This window comes from Triturus cristatus, chromosome 1_1 (assembly GCF_964204655.1).
Source record: "Triturus cristatus chromosome 1_1, aTriCri1.1, whole genome shotgun sequence".
Taxonomy (NCBI): domain Eukaryota; kingdom Metazoa; phylum Chordata; class Amphibia; order Caudata; family Salamandridae; genus Triturus; species Triturus cristatus.
Genome location: NC_140579.1, coordinates 1,068,912,601 through 1,068,926,839, shown reverse-complemented (window position 1 = coordinate 1,068,926,839; position 14,239 = coordinate 1,068,912,601). Strand labels below are relative to the sequence as shown.

The 14,239-nt window shown below is 46.8% G+C and overlaps 1 protein-coding gene across 3 annotated transcripts in view; it reads left to right on the top strand.

Moving 5' to 3' along the window:
- Positions 1–14,239, top strand: part of BAK1 (BCL2 antagonist/killer 1) — a 274,853-nt gene that overhangs the window by 150,247 nt on the left and 110,367 nt on the right. For all 3 annotated transcript variants that reach the window (XM_085651163.1, XM_085651161.1, XM_085651162.1), the window contains exon 4: positions 1,969–2,109. In XM_085651163.1, the coding sequence (XP_085507289.1) occupies positions 1,969–2,109 (141 nt within the window). The remainder of the gene's footprint in view (positions 1–1,968; positions 2,110–14,239) is intronic.

The window sequence follows — 14,239 nt, the reverse complement described above, 5'->3', positions numbered from 1 at the left end:
ATGACGAAGCAGAAAAGAAAGTTATTTAATGGTATGTTTTAATACCTTGGATATACCTGTGGTTTGCGATCTCCTGACAATCGAAATGGTTTTTAAGATGCATTGTACACAAAAAATAAATCTGAATCAACATAACATTGAATATAAGTATGCATGTGGTACTTACCAAGCCAAATGGCCACTGAGCGCATTACAAGGTTTAAAGGAAAGACAAAGCCACCATATGATTAAAGGGGTAGTTGGTCTCTAAGTCTGAAGTTGTTCTTTGAAGAGGTGTGTCTTCAGCTGTTTCCTAAACTGAAGCAAGTTTGAGACTGTCCTGATGAATATAGGAATGTCGTTCCAGATCCTGGGTACGTAGCTGGAGAAGATGTGTTGCCTTGTTTTTTCTTTTTGCCCTTCTTCATCTGCAGTCAGATGGTGTCCTGGCTGCAGGTGTAGCTGGAGCCACTGGAGATAGTAAACCTGTCGACCAGATAGTCAGGGTTGCTCGTTGTGATGGTTTGTGTAGATGATGCAGACTGTCAAAGGTAGCCAGTGGAGTTCCACCTGGGAAGGCTGTAACTTTTGATGAGTGTGTACTGAGGACAAAGTTGTCTTTTTGTATTACCATTGTTCTGTCTTTCCCAGATGTTTATTTTATTCATTCACTTGGTGGCCTTAAATGCACCCTGACTAGGCTAACACATTAGAACTAATTGACTAGTTAATTGGTTCTTAACCTTTTGACTTTTGTAAACTCCTACATAATCATTACCGGAATCCAGAGACCCCCACTGAGTCATTACTGGAAGAGAGGCCGCAGCCTAAAACATTTAGATGATTTGAACAGCAAAACAATACACAAAAATACAGAAACAAGCATTCATCAACAAATACACAAATTAATCCATCTGATGATACCAACTTAATTTGAACCCTCCAATTTCAAATTCCTTCACATTTACAGAACATTTTAAAATGTTCAATATTGCTTATTTATTTATAAACACTTTTATTAATCTGTTAAAATTATTAAATAGTCGGAGAAGCTGCAGGACCCCCACCCGCCCTCCTCCCCACCCCCAGCAGGCATTGTAGACCCTCAGGGGTCCCCGGACCAAAGGGTAAGAGCCACTACACTAGTTGATTGGCTTAGTGCCCTCCACTTAGTTAGGTAACTCGGTATACCTTTGATTTGAAATATTACTTGTTAAGCGCTCGAATGCTGTGGCGTCTTGGCGCTGACCCCGTGGTTACATGGCCCTGAAAACATCATGAATGAGACATTAAAGCTTACAAAACAACCAAGTTTTCGGCTCCTTCCTAAACATCCGAAGGTTGGGTTGAAGCCGCAATGTGGGCGGCATCTGATTCCAGAGTTTAGCCGCACAAAAAGACAGGGTACGACCTATCCATCTTGCCGTACAGAGTTTCGGGATACAAAAAAGTCCCTTCGTGGAGGATCTAAGTGTTCTGGCAGGAGAGTACCTGGAGAACAACTTCTGTATCTCCCCGAAGTTCCTCCATAGAGGAACTTCGGGAAAACTGATCGGCTTACATAGATAGTGTACCCCATCTTTCCTCTTCAGGGATGGGGTTTCACCTATTTCTTCTGTGAAGTTATTATTTCATAGTTTGAATTGTAAGCATTGCACTAGTAGTTAGTTACTAAGTTGATGAATGCTAGTGACTGTTACCACACGCTTCACTCTTACGACCTAATTTGGGAATTTCTCAAGTTTCAGTGAGGAACATTGGGCTCAAGACAAACGTATCCTGGATGTCTATTTCTTTAAAACCCTTCACCTATGTAATAACTTGATTTCCAAGCAAAACTACACTTGGAAATTATCAGAGTTGGTTAAGTATTATTATATTTAAATCACTATATGTGTTCAGTTGCCGGAGGGTAATGTAGGAAATGTGGTTGGACTCTAATTTAAATGCCTGACTGACAACTTTTACTCCATTATCCTCTTCCTGCAGCACTATTGATGTAGGCAGGCAACTGGCCATCATTGGAGATGACATCAACGCACGCTATGAAGGTCACTTCCAGGACATGATACTGGATTTGAAGCCAGACATGGACAATGCATACGAGTACTTCACAAAGATTGCTTCCAGGTAAAAAACAAAAAAAGTGTACATCTCCTCACATAATATATTTAAAATGTTATGATTTGAGTTTTCACTATGGACGTTTATGGTCCACGTTTAGTTAAGCTTCAGTTTACCCTTTACTCTTAATCATAATAGCTTTGCTTGCAGAGATTGGAAAATCCAAAACTATAATACCCCATGGTATCACCCATGAAATGTCTTACAAACATTAAAGCTCTATTTAATGCAACAGGAAGGATCCCCCATTAAAACATGCATCCTGAATAAGTTGCTTGACTTAAGCTTTTTTTATTGGCAGGTGGCTTTGTACAGAAGCTACAACCCTTTGTTTTCATGACATCTTTTTATTAATTTTAAACAAGGTGTAAGCACCTGTTAGACCTGGCACCATTGGCGTGGGTCTCCCTTCCATTTTTCGCTGTTGTCTCCTCTGTTTTTGCTGGTAATAGATGCTCTGGGCGCTGTGCCACTGCCATTCAGTGACACAGCGCGAATGCTCCCTGTGTAAATATGACATGTGAATTGGTGTATCCATGTTTGGCTTATTTGGTTTGCCTGTTAGTCCCTAGTAGTGTGGCCTGTGTGTGCCCAGGGCTGGTAAACCAAATCCTGCTGGTGGGCCTGCAGCGCTGGTTTGCGCCACCCACAGAAGCAGCTTGTAAAGTGTGTCTCAGACCTGCCACTGCAGTGTCTGTGTGCAGTCTAGAACTGCCATCTTGGCTGTAAAGTGCACCCACTTCCCAGTCCCTGAACCTTCCCTGGGCATCATGTAAGCCACCCCTATGGTAGGGTGCATTGTATGTGTAAGGTAGGACATGCTCTGATGTGTGTAGCATGTCCTGGTAGTGAATTACACCCAATTTCGTTTTTCACTACTGTAAGGCTACCTGTTCTCCATAGGCCAGAATGGGAGGTTTGGCAATTACATTCTATAGTCCTAACTGACCCACAGAACATGGTAGAAAAACGAATTTAGTATGTCTGAGCTCAGAATATTAAAATAAATCTTTTAGTGAAGTTTATTTTTATATTCTGTGTTTGAAAATACCACTTTTAGAAAGTAGGTATTTTCTTGCCTAAGCCTTCCAGTGTGCTCTGCTGTTATGTGTATTGGCTGTCTGGTTTTGGAGGGACAGGGCAGGCTGAGTCAGACCTGGGTTGAATAGAGAGATCTGCATTGGAGTATGGGGAGGGGTAGCTCCTGGACCTGAATAGGGCTGTGCCTGGCAAGGTGAATGCTGGCTCCACCTCCCACTGTGTGTCTGATGGCAGACCCCCTCTTTCTGAAAGGAAGGATGCAGCCTGGTAAACGAAGTGCTCCAGGGCTGGGCAGAACTGGTTCTGGCTGGGTTCAGTGACTTGTAGCTTCTGAGAACAAAGACTTTTGGGGTATAAATATCTGTGCTGAAACCCCTACAATTTGTATTGCTCCTGGACAACAAGAAGAACCTCTGTCCGTGTAACTGAAGGAATCTGCAGGAGAGGACTGTCCTTGTGTGCTGTTTCTTGGACTGGCCTGCAGTGGTTACTACTGGACTTGGAAGAAGAGGAAAAGGACTTTGAAGGAACCTTTATTTTTTGCTACAGCAATCACCCAAGGGCTACAAGAGAGCTAGCCTCCTGCTGGAGTCTCAGGCACATCAGACTCCACCACCAGCCTCCTGTTTCCTCCCAGCGAGGATTTCTATCTGCAGGTGAGGCTCCTGTGAGTTCCAGGGCCTCTAGTTCTACTGTGGAGAAGAGAGTGCTGAAAATCGTCGATAACGCCCGTTAGCAAGCCGCCGCAGCCGAAGAGCGCAAGGAAAATAATCGCGCTGCCGCTGAGTGCTCGCTACCGGAGATCATCGCATCACATGTTTGCGGGCTGCCAAATGCTCGCTAACCAAAGATCATCGCATCGAGTTCATCATTTCACGACATCGCAGCGCGGACGCCGAGCGTTCGCCATTTTCATCGCATCAGGATCGTCGCTCCCTCGCGGGGCGCCATTTCTTTTCATCGAAACAAGATCGCACACGCAACAGGCTCGGTGCATCATCCTCCCTTCTCGGCAAGGATTTCATCGCATCGCCGGCTTAGCGTGTAGAAGTTTGTCGCTTTGTCCTACACACAGATCAACGCATTATCCTCCCTTGCGGCAAGCATTCAACGCATCGCTGGTCACGCGTGAGGAAAATCATCGCTACAACTCCTTAGCGACATTTTGGTTGCTTTGCTACAGAATCCAGGTAGTTTGTGAGTAAAAGGGTCGCACAGACCACTGCCTTTAACTGAACTCCTCTTTGCACACTTTGAACTATTTTTGCAGCATTTTAAGAGTAACCCTATTTTCCTAGTTTTGTGGATTTTTACTGTTATTGGTCTTGTGTTAAGTCTATATATAAAGATACTTATTTTTTATAACTACTTGTGTGGTGTCCCTTTGTAGTGTTCCTCACTGTGTTACTGTGTATGGTCATAAATGCTTCACACACTGCCTCTGAGATAAGCCTAGCTGCTTGTGCTACGTTACCACAGGGTTGAGCAGGGGTTATCAAAGGGTGTAGCCCGCTTACTCTGACTTAGGAAGAAGGGGTCCCTACTTGGACAGTGGCCAGCCATTGCCAACTAGAGACCCCCATTTCTAACAGCACCAGACAAATACAGATCTGGACATGCAGCACAGACATCTCTCGGTCAACTGAGCCATTGATAGAAGTCTTACAACATATTAATATTAGACATATGCCCTCAACATTCCAGGTCAACCCAGCACCTTACGATGTGTCAAACTTCCTTTGGCTCCCGCTCCCCACGGGCATCGTCTAAGGCCTTGGGTATGTACGACAGAGTTTCTACAACCAGGAAAGTGCTGGGGTTTTTGACTTTCTGTAGAGTAAAACCACGATACTGGCACAATGCCGCCCATATTTCATCATGTTTAAGAGGGCAACCACTAGGCTTGTAAATAGGAATTTCCAGGCTCCTGCAGCGGTCCAGGCCAGGCTTCCATCGCTGCAAGATCGGAGGATTACAGTCTATCCAAACCCTAACAATGTCCCTTTTTTGCCCACACTAAGCCCAACCACACCAGCGCAGTGCAGCGTCTGCCTGCATCTGTGTCCTCTGAGACATGAAGAATAACTAACTTGTAATCCCAGGTCGAAGCCCACCCCAGCACTCGGCCCATGAATGACAGTGACCACTCCCAGAATGGGGTCACCTGTTCATAGGACCAGACAGTGTGGACCAAGGTCCCCCGTTGCCTCAGGCAGCTCAGGCATGCTGGAGAAGCCACCACCTCCATTTTCCCTTCTTCTCCTGTGTAATAGAGCCTGTGCTAAGGACATTTTGCGGGGGATGGATTAACCTTCCTCCAGTCATGATCGGTGAGGGGTCCCAGGTCTCCCTACAACACCCATCGTAGACTATTAAAGAAATCAGGAGTGTTGACCACCACTGAGCGGTATACCTTGGAGATTTTGTGGCTAGCCAGGTCGCCCCTAACTATGTTAGTCTCTCAGTGTGATCTGGCAGGTCCGTGAGCACTTTGACAAACTGGGGAAGGGCATGCTGGAGCTACAGATACCAGGAGACACTGTGAGCAGTGCAAGTTGTAGTCTGCTTGCAGCTCCAGAAAGGATTTCAATGTAGTGCTTAACAATGTCTCTCAGTGTCAAAATACCTATGGTGTTTCACGATTTGAAGCCCTTCACGGCTGTGACTTGCGGCACCCAGGTTCCGTTCCACAGCGGGGTTTCTTTTGTCAAACATCCCACCCACCCAAGGGCGACATGTTTTTTTTTTTTTGCATATCTGAAGGGTTACTTTCTGTTGTGAATAGAAAGTCAATGACCCAGCTATACAAAACAGGATAGCTTTATTCAGGCTTAGTTCCAGGGTAAGTTAGGTAGAAGAAGAAGATAAGTAGATTAAAGCATAGCCCCACCAGGAGCAGCCTCCCTGCTGCTCAGCCTGCATCCACCAATTGACACTTCCACACATAACCAAGCACCCAAGCATTCCGTGACATCATCACACTTTCCAGCACTCATCCTGGTTGAATTGTAGGTAAGACGTAGCTAGGGAAGAGGAATGGCAACAAGTAAGTTATAACACATCCCCCATCCTTAGGGAAACTAAATGAAGAAATGATGCACATAAACGGAAACATCATTAAAAACATTACATCAGAAAAGATGGGAGGAACATTCCAACCTATACATGCATGAAATGTACATATATCATTAAGTACATTACATCAGGCAAAATATACATGCATAAACCCGCCCAACCCCCCTCCCTTAGGGAAAATAAAGAAAGAAACATTGCGAGGGCATGGCTCAAAACACCAACAAACCAATGCCTCTGAGTATACACCGTAGTAGGGTACACACCACCCTAGAAAACTGAACTGGGGCACTCACCAACCCACAACCTCACCGAAGTAATGTACACACCACCCTAGAAAATTGGATTGGGACACTCACCCCTCCACAACCTCACAGTGACAGGGTACACACCACCCTGTAAAACAGAACTGGGGTACGGCACTCACCACCCCACAACCTCACCGCAAAAGGGTACTCACCACCCTAGGAACAGAACTGGGGCACTCACCACCCCCCAACCTCAACGTAACATGGTACACACCTCCCTATAAAACAGAACATCTTACGCCCCAGAAGGAAAATACAAGACTGTACCACAAGCACACAAAAACAAGCATACTAGACGGGTGCAGAAAAAACTGATCGAACCCATGGTAGGATAAAGGACTCTACAACCACTCAAAGAGAAATGCACACACCATTACACGACATGTCAAGAATTACATAAATAGCAGAATGAAAGTCTTAAACTCCGGTGAGCGACCTTTCACCCGATGTCTTCACCCAAAGCTCCATGTGGCTGTTGGCATCCAATGCGGTGTGGCGCAGTGATTTCTTCTTGGTTAACGTCCCACAAAGCTTGTGAAGAGCAAACAAAGATAGTGTGTACATCAACAGAATGACTCCACACCCGGTTGCCGTAGTTCCGTGAAGGAAACCTGAACGATGTAAATCTGCACAAAGACACAAATTGCTGCCGAACAGGAGATCGCGAAGTTCTGGGTCCAGTGCAAGATCTTGTCGAACTTTATCAAGAGAGAAGTGCTGTTGGCAAGACATGTTCAAGGCTGGCAACTGCAAAGAACCCCGGAGTACACTACCATTCGCAAGGTGGAGGCACACACGGTGACGCCGCACCGGATGGCTTTCGGCATCACCGTGCTCCCAAACGTCCATGATGGCAGGAAACCTTGCAAGGAAGCACACGTCCGAAAGATAGAACGGAGACGTCGCAGGTGAGCCAGAAACCGGTACGGCTGCTGTGCACAGCTTGTGAAATGTTTGAATGTCTGGCAGCGGTTCAACTGCCATAGTGCAGCAGTAACCTCGTCAGGTATAGAAATTGTCAAAAAGCGCAAAAGTACTCACAGTTACTGATTAGTACACGGCCAGCAGTCTCTGCATCTTTATGAAATATATCAGCTCATCGGCGCTACCGATTTTCCCACAACAAATCGCTCTTGCCAATTCCTAAAAACTATAGTATCCCCAATCCACCCTCCACCCCATAACCTCAAGAACATGAAGTGCCTGTTGTGGAATAAACTAAGAACTGAGCGACCAAGTCACCAATATTGTTACTTTGCGCCATTCCCTAAAGCAATCCCAAAAGCACAGCACTCAATAAAACAGGCTGAAGAAGAGACGAGAACCTGCCAGCCTCTTAAAGACAAAATTATCAGGTCCAGACTGGGCCTGGACACAGGAAAGCGTCTAGGCACCGGGCCACCGGCCGCCATCGGACAGGGAGACTTCCTCCATCTATAACCCTTTCAGTACATTATTTGCCAACATACTCTTAGTTACTATAATGGATTCCAACTGTCCTGCTTGGCTATTTGTCTCCCCCTCTCAGTTCCATATAGGGATTGCTAATGGCATCGAAAATGTTGGACGAGAACAAGAGCCTTGCCAGCACTCAGGACCACTTGTAGATTTCAGTAGCATGAAAGCAGACCAAGACTGGAGTGAAAAGAATTTTAAAAAATAGGCATGTATATGCTGCCGAGCAGAGGAGGAATACTTTACAGCTATCAGTGTGAGATGGCGAGCAAAATTATGATGATATACTCAGGCTGGTTCCTGGCTTCTAAGAGCTTCTATTGCTTTTTTTTTCCATTGTGATCTTTATAAATTCACTATCTGCGCCTCCCACTTCCTGCCACTGGTAAAGCGCTTGCTACTGAATGCTAGGACTTGTAGAGCAAAATTTGACGTTTTAGCACCACAACCTTAGTAATCCTTTGGGAATTATTTCAGATTCTCAAAAATATGGCTCAGAACTTATTTTGCATAGTGGTTTAAATAAATTAGTGCAGTATACTTTTGAGTGTCTGTGATGTACAATATTGCTTGACATCTTAAGTTATGCTTTCGTAAAATTGCACCCAGAAAATGTTCATCAGAGAAAAATGGACTAGTTGTAAATTTGGTGGTTGATGGTCATATAAAGTGATTATTATAACATGCAGATTAAGAAATCACCAAAATATCAAGTCGTAAAAGTTTTAAGCTGCTAGTCTTGTCTCCGCAAATAGTAATTAGCAAACGTTGCAGCAAGTAAATGTTGAGCCTTTTATTCATTTAGAGTTACCGGCAGTAAAACTTACACTGAATAATAGTTCCAAGTACCAATGTTGAGTTGAGATATTGTATATTGTGAAAGTTAAAAGTTCAAGTTGCGCTGTAAATTGTTGCAAGTCTTAAAAATATGAAGTAATTTGAAATGATATGTAATGCCACAGTATTATCGGATTTCTTTACATCTTTCCTACATTAACTGTTGTAATTTGAGAAAGAAACCACCGTAGCAGTTTAGATGTTTGCTCATCTGCTGTTGCTACTTGCTTGATACAGTTAGGCAGACACTCAAACACATGGATGTGTCCATGGGCAATGGCAGACTGCCTGGTTTTTAGGTCGAGCCTTTGGCAGCGCGCATGCGCTGCATAGGAAATCGACCTCTTGGAATCACTTCAGCTTTCTTCAAAGCGCATGCATGTTGTGCTCACACGCCATTGGCCTTTGCGTCTGGCTTCAGTACACAATTGGCCAAAGGCGTGTGGATGTCCCAGCTTCTTTTGAAAGGTTTACTCCCAGAGCGTTTTGCTCTTGGGAGCCAGCAGCAGCGCGCAGGGGCCATCTGTTTTGTGTCAGCAGCGGCGCGCAGGGGCCATCTGTTTTGTGTCCGGTTTCCGTGGTTGGGAAATGTTTAATCCTAGCGGGTTGCTTTCAGTTTCCCCTTGACCCAGCTTGCTTTTTTAGCCTTCCTCTTCCCTTTGTCCTGCTTGGTGTCCCCTCTCTCCCCACGCTGTATTCACCCACACACATAGTGCTGCTGCACCCTCAATGTGTCATTCAAAGTGATCAGCATTACTTAAACTTACTTCAGAGGCGAACTGCAATTCACCTCATGCCTGACTAAGACAGGAGCACAACACTGGTGCTAAAAGGCGTGTGTCTGAGAGAGCGACGCATATCTACTCACCTTCGTCAGCTATTCCTGTGGGGGCCTCCCTCCCTACCATCCTGCGAGATGGGATAAGGTAGTACCCTTCAGTCGGGTAATATTGTTACAAAGACTGATTCCTAGCCTTTTAGTTCTAGCAATGTGCCTAAGATCACACACCAAGTCTAGTTACAAGCAGTAGAGCTAGGACTTGGCTCGTTCAGTTACACACATAATAACCGCTGGGCCACATTTTCAGAAGTCGGGAATGACATAAGAACCAGCAGTAAACGGCATGACTTCTAGCACCAGTCACCAGATTCGCGCCCGTTTCGAAGAGCTGCTGTTCCTCGGCAAAGAGCGTAACCGAAGCGTTAAACAATGTGTCCAGTATCACACAGTGTGTGGGGCACAATGCCGGGATTAGAGCTCAAGTTTCCCAATTCATCTGTCAAACAGTCACTATCGAGCATCTCCTTCCAGTACCTACAGCCAGCCAGGAAAAGAGCCTAGTGAACCCCAGCCGTTTCCAACTAGACTCAGCACAGAAAAAGGGTCCAAACACCGCCCACCTCTCTTATACCTGCACTATTCACCGATAATCCTCTGTGTCTGCAAACTGCTCTTAACTTGTGGAAGCCGGTTTCATGTTAATGGTAAGAAGTTCCATATACCATAATATGAACTCTTATACAGCCAAAAATAAACCTATTTTTCTCTCGAAGCCGCCATATTCAAGTGCTGCTCAAAGCGCTAACTGGTTAATGCCCTCCGAGAAAGTATTAACTGATCACCTTGACATTAGGACCCCTCCACTCCAAGCTGAAGAGGAGGACGCTTAATATGGGGAAAGGCAATTAACAGCGGTTAACAACCCACAGAATGTGAGCAATGAGGCCATCAATGCCCGCCCCTACTCTCACCTAAACACAGTTGTAGAAACAGGGAAACTGTCCCATCCGCTCGATACCCGACCTATATACTTTCATGGAACATAAAATCGTAGGCAAACAAGAGTAGTGAGCGCCATCCCCCCGACTGTCCTGACCAATCACAGCATTCGGTTCAGCGGCGGTGCCGGGGGATGTTGCTACCTAAATCAATGCTTCTCGTGGCATCAACTTTTAAATAAATAAAGACTGTCATCTGAGTGTGCTGATTACCATTACTAACCAGCTCAGTGATCCTCCTGTCATCATCCGGTAATTATAGACATTCTGAATCTACTCAGAGTTTTAAGGAGCACTGCTACTCAACTCACTGGTGCTAATTTTAGTAACAGGTAAATAAAATATGCCGAGTTGATTCAGCATGCTGATGACCGTTATTAGCCAGCTCAATGGTCCTCATTTCATCAACTTGTAAATGAAGATTGAGCCGGTTCAGTGTGCTGACGGGCGTTACTAGCCAAATGAATGGCTCTCATTTCCAGAGTTGTCAGCATTGGAACTGGGGAACCAGACTGGAGTCCCGTCTTCGGTTCAAGATCCCGTGATTCTGGGCAAATTATTTAATCTCTTCGTGCCCAAAAACATGTACGGAATCTGGTTCCCATGTAGAGCGCACTAAAGCCATTGAGCAAAGTTTAAGCTATATAAAACTGCAAAAAAAAAATCAATAATAATAAAAAGCAAATAAGGAAAGGCTGGGCCAATTTAGGGTGCTAATGGGAAGTGTCGCCCTCCTCGGTGGTACTCATTTCATCAACCATGAATAAAGATAGGCTGAGTTCATGTCACGCTGCTGGAGGACATTACTACCCAGCTCTGTGTTATGAGTTGTAGGGAGGTTAGTTAGCCTGTAACATCCGGGTCGTCCGTAGCTGTCTTTAGTGGGAGCTCAGCACACTGAGCTTCCTACTGGCGTAACTACACCTGTTCATGAACACCAAAACACAGGGGGGCTCATTTACAAGCCCCTTGCGCTGCTGGTACGTCACCTTTTTTTCCCATATTAACAGTGACGTACCGGCGGCGCAATGGGCTTGTAAATAAGTCCCAGGGTCTTCAAAATTGACAAATGCCATTTTCCTACCTATCGATAAACATGCTGATGCAAACAGAGATGCATCACTTCCCTCCAGTGCTTTACATTCCATACCTCAACAGAACATAAACACTAGTTTACAAGCAGCACAGGCCCCTCCCAAATAAGCCCCAGCCCAGAGGTGCAGGGCTGTGCCAACAATAAACCTGACACTTCGAGAGCCTGTGGTATCATTTGGCTCGAACACTGTCTGACCATGCCCCGGTGTGCCTGGCGGTGGACGTTCCGACTTTGACTACCAGCCTCAGAAGCTGGAGACTCGCCCCGGAGGCACTGCTTGATGAGGTCTTTAGAACTGAACTGGGGGAGGCAATTACAGATTTCTTTGAACGGAACAGGGGATCAGTCGAACATGCGGGCACACTATGGGAGGCATTTAAAGTTACCATCCGTGGGGTATGCATGGCCAAAAGTTTTGGAGTGCTACGAGACATCCGCCGACGGCTACACCTGCTGGAGAGGGAGCTTAAGGATCTTGAGGCAGACATTTGGCGGAGCGGAAACGGAGAGGGCAGAGCCAAGATGAGAGAGCTATTGCAGGAATACACGGACACGGCGGAGAGAGAGGTGAGGTTCAAAGGAAAGTACGCCCAGGCGCGTCGATACAGAGAGGGGGGAGGCCTGGGAAGGCCCTAGCACAAAACATCAGACAGCCTCGATATGCTAACTACATAATAGAGGTGGAGGATGGTGAAGGCAATTACCAGAACGATAGCGCTCAGATCCTGCAGACCTTCACTGACTTTTATACGGAGCTTTATCGCTCGAAGGGGACCAATATGGCGGGTTTCCCGCAGTTCTTTGGTGACATCACGCTGGGATACCTGACTGATAACCAGCGGGAGTTCCTATGTGTCCCCTTCACGGATAAAGAACTTAGGGAGGCGATACTCCAGCTTCGGTCAGGGAAAGCGCCAGGACCGGATGGGCTGCTGAGCGATTTTTACAAGCTGTTCATAGACCAGCTGGCCCCTATTCTTCAGGAAGTTTATGCAGAGGCGCAGGAGGCGCAGGCGCTACCGCCCACTATGAGAGAAGCCCTCATCCTGTCCATACTAAAGCCAGGGAAGCCAGCTCACAAATGTGACTCTTATCGGCCACTGTCCCTCATTAACGTGGACAGTAAAATTCTCACTAAAATGATAGCTAACCGATTGAATCTCCTGATGGATAGACTCATCCTGCCGGATCAGGCGGGATTTATTCCCGGACATTCCACATCCCACAACCTTCGTACTCTTCTCTCGATTATCCAACAGGTGGCCCCGCAGCTGCCGCTTGCGGCTGTCTTTTTGGATGCCACTAAGGCGTTCGACTCGGTGGAGTGGGACTACCTGTTCGCGGTGCTTCGCTGTATGGGGTTCCCGGTTGGCTTCTCCGCCTTGATTAAACTGCTTTACACTGACCCAGTGGCCTGTGTGCAGATCAACGGACATACGTCTCGGGAGCTATCGCTGTCGAGGGGCACCAGACAGGGGTGCCCCTTATCGCCTCTGCTGTTTGCCTTGGCGATGGAGCCGCTGGCTGCCAGGGTGCGCCAGCACCACCAGGAAAAGGCCCTCGGATGCCTCTTGCGTCCCATCCTGATTTCACTGTATGCGGACGATGTTACCCTGTATGTGAAAGACCCGATAAACAACCTCAACCCCCTCCTCCGAGAATTTGTCCGCTTTGGTGGCCTGTCTGGCATACACATCAATTGGGCAAAATCACAGATCCTGCCTCTTACTCCGGCTGTCGTTCCCTTTGCGGTCGATTTGCCCTTGGAATGGTGCGAGTCCTCAGTTCGGTACCTGGGGGTGAATGTCGCCCTGGAGCGGGAAGAGCTGATCCGCGATAATTACGGCCGAGCCATTGACTCATTACGAGATTCCATAACGCGATGGATAGCTCTGCCATTGTCCATTGCTGACAGAATCTCCCTGGTTAAGATGACCGTATTGCCTAAGTTTCTCTACTACTTCCTGAATATACCCTACCATCCGGGTCGAACCTTATTCGCCACATTGAAAACTGAGCTCCTACGCCTTGTCTGGGGTGGTAAACAACCACGGATCAGTTGGGAGACGCTGGCCAGCCCCTATGCGCAGGGGGGCCTCGAGCTCCCTAACTTTGAACTCTATTACATATGTGCGCAAGCGCATTATGCGCACTACTGGTTCCACGGCCCGAAATATACGGCCCATGTGGCTACGGAGCACTGGCTTGTGGAGCCTGTTCCGTTGGAGGGGGCGCTTTTGCTTCGGACGGCGCAGCGCGACCGGAACCCCACGTCTGTAGACTGCACGGTGCGAGCATGGAATTGGATTGCGCGCAAAATGCAGGCCCCAATGCTCTACTCTCCCCGCCTGCCATTAGCGTTTCATCCCCAACTGACCCTCCTCCAGGAGGGTATTTTTAAACTATTCCAGCGACTGCGGGGGGCCCACACGTGGGGAGATATGTACAAGGATGGAAGATTCGCTACCCTTCAACAGTTATGTGCTGTGCCCCCCCGACTAGGATGGAGACCTTCATCTACGCCCGTCTGCGAGAGGGGATACGGGCC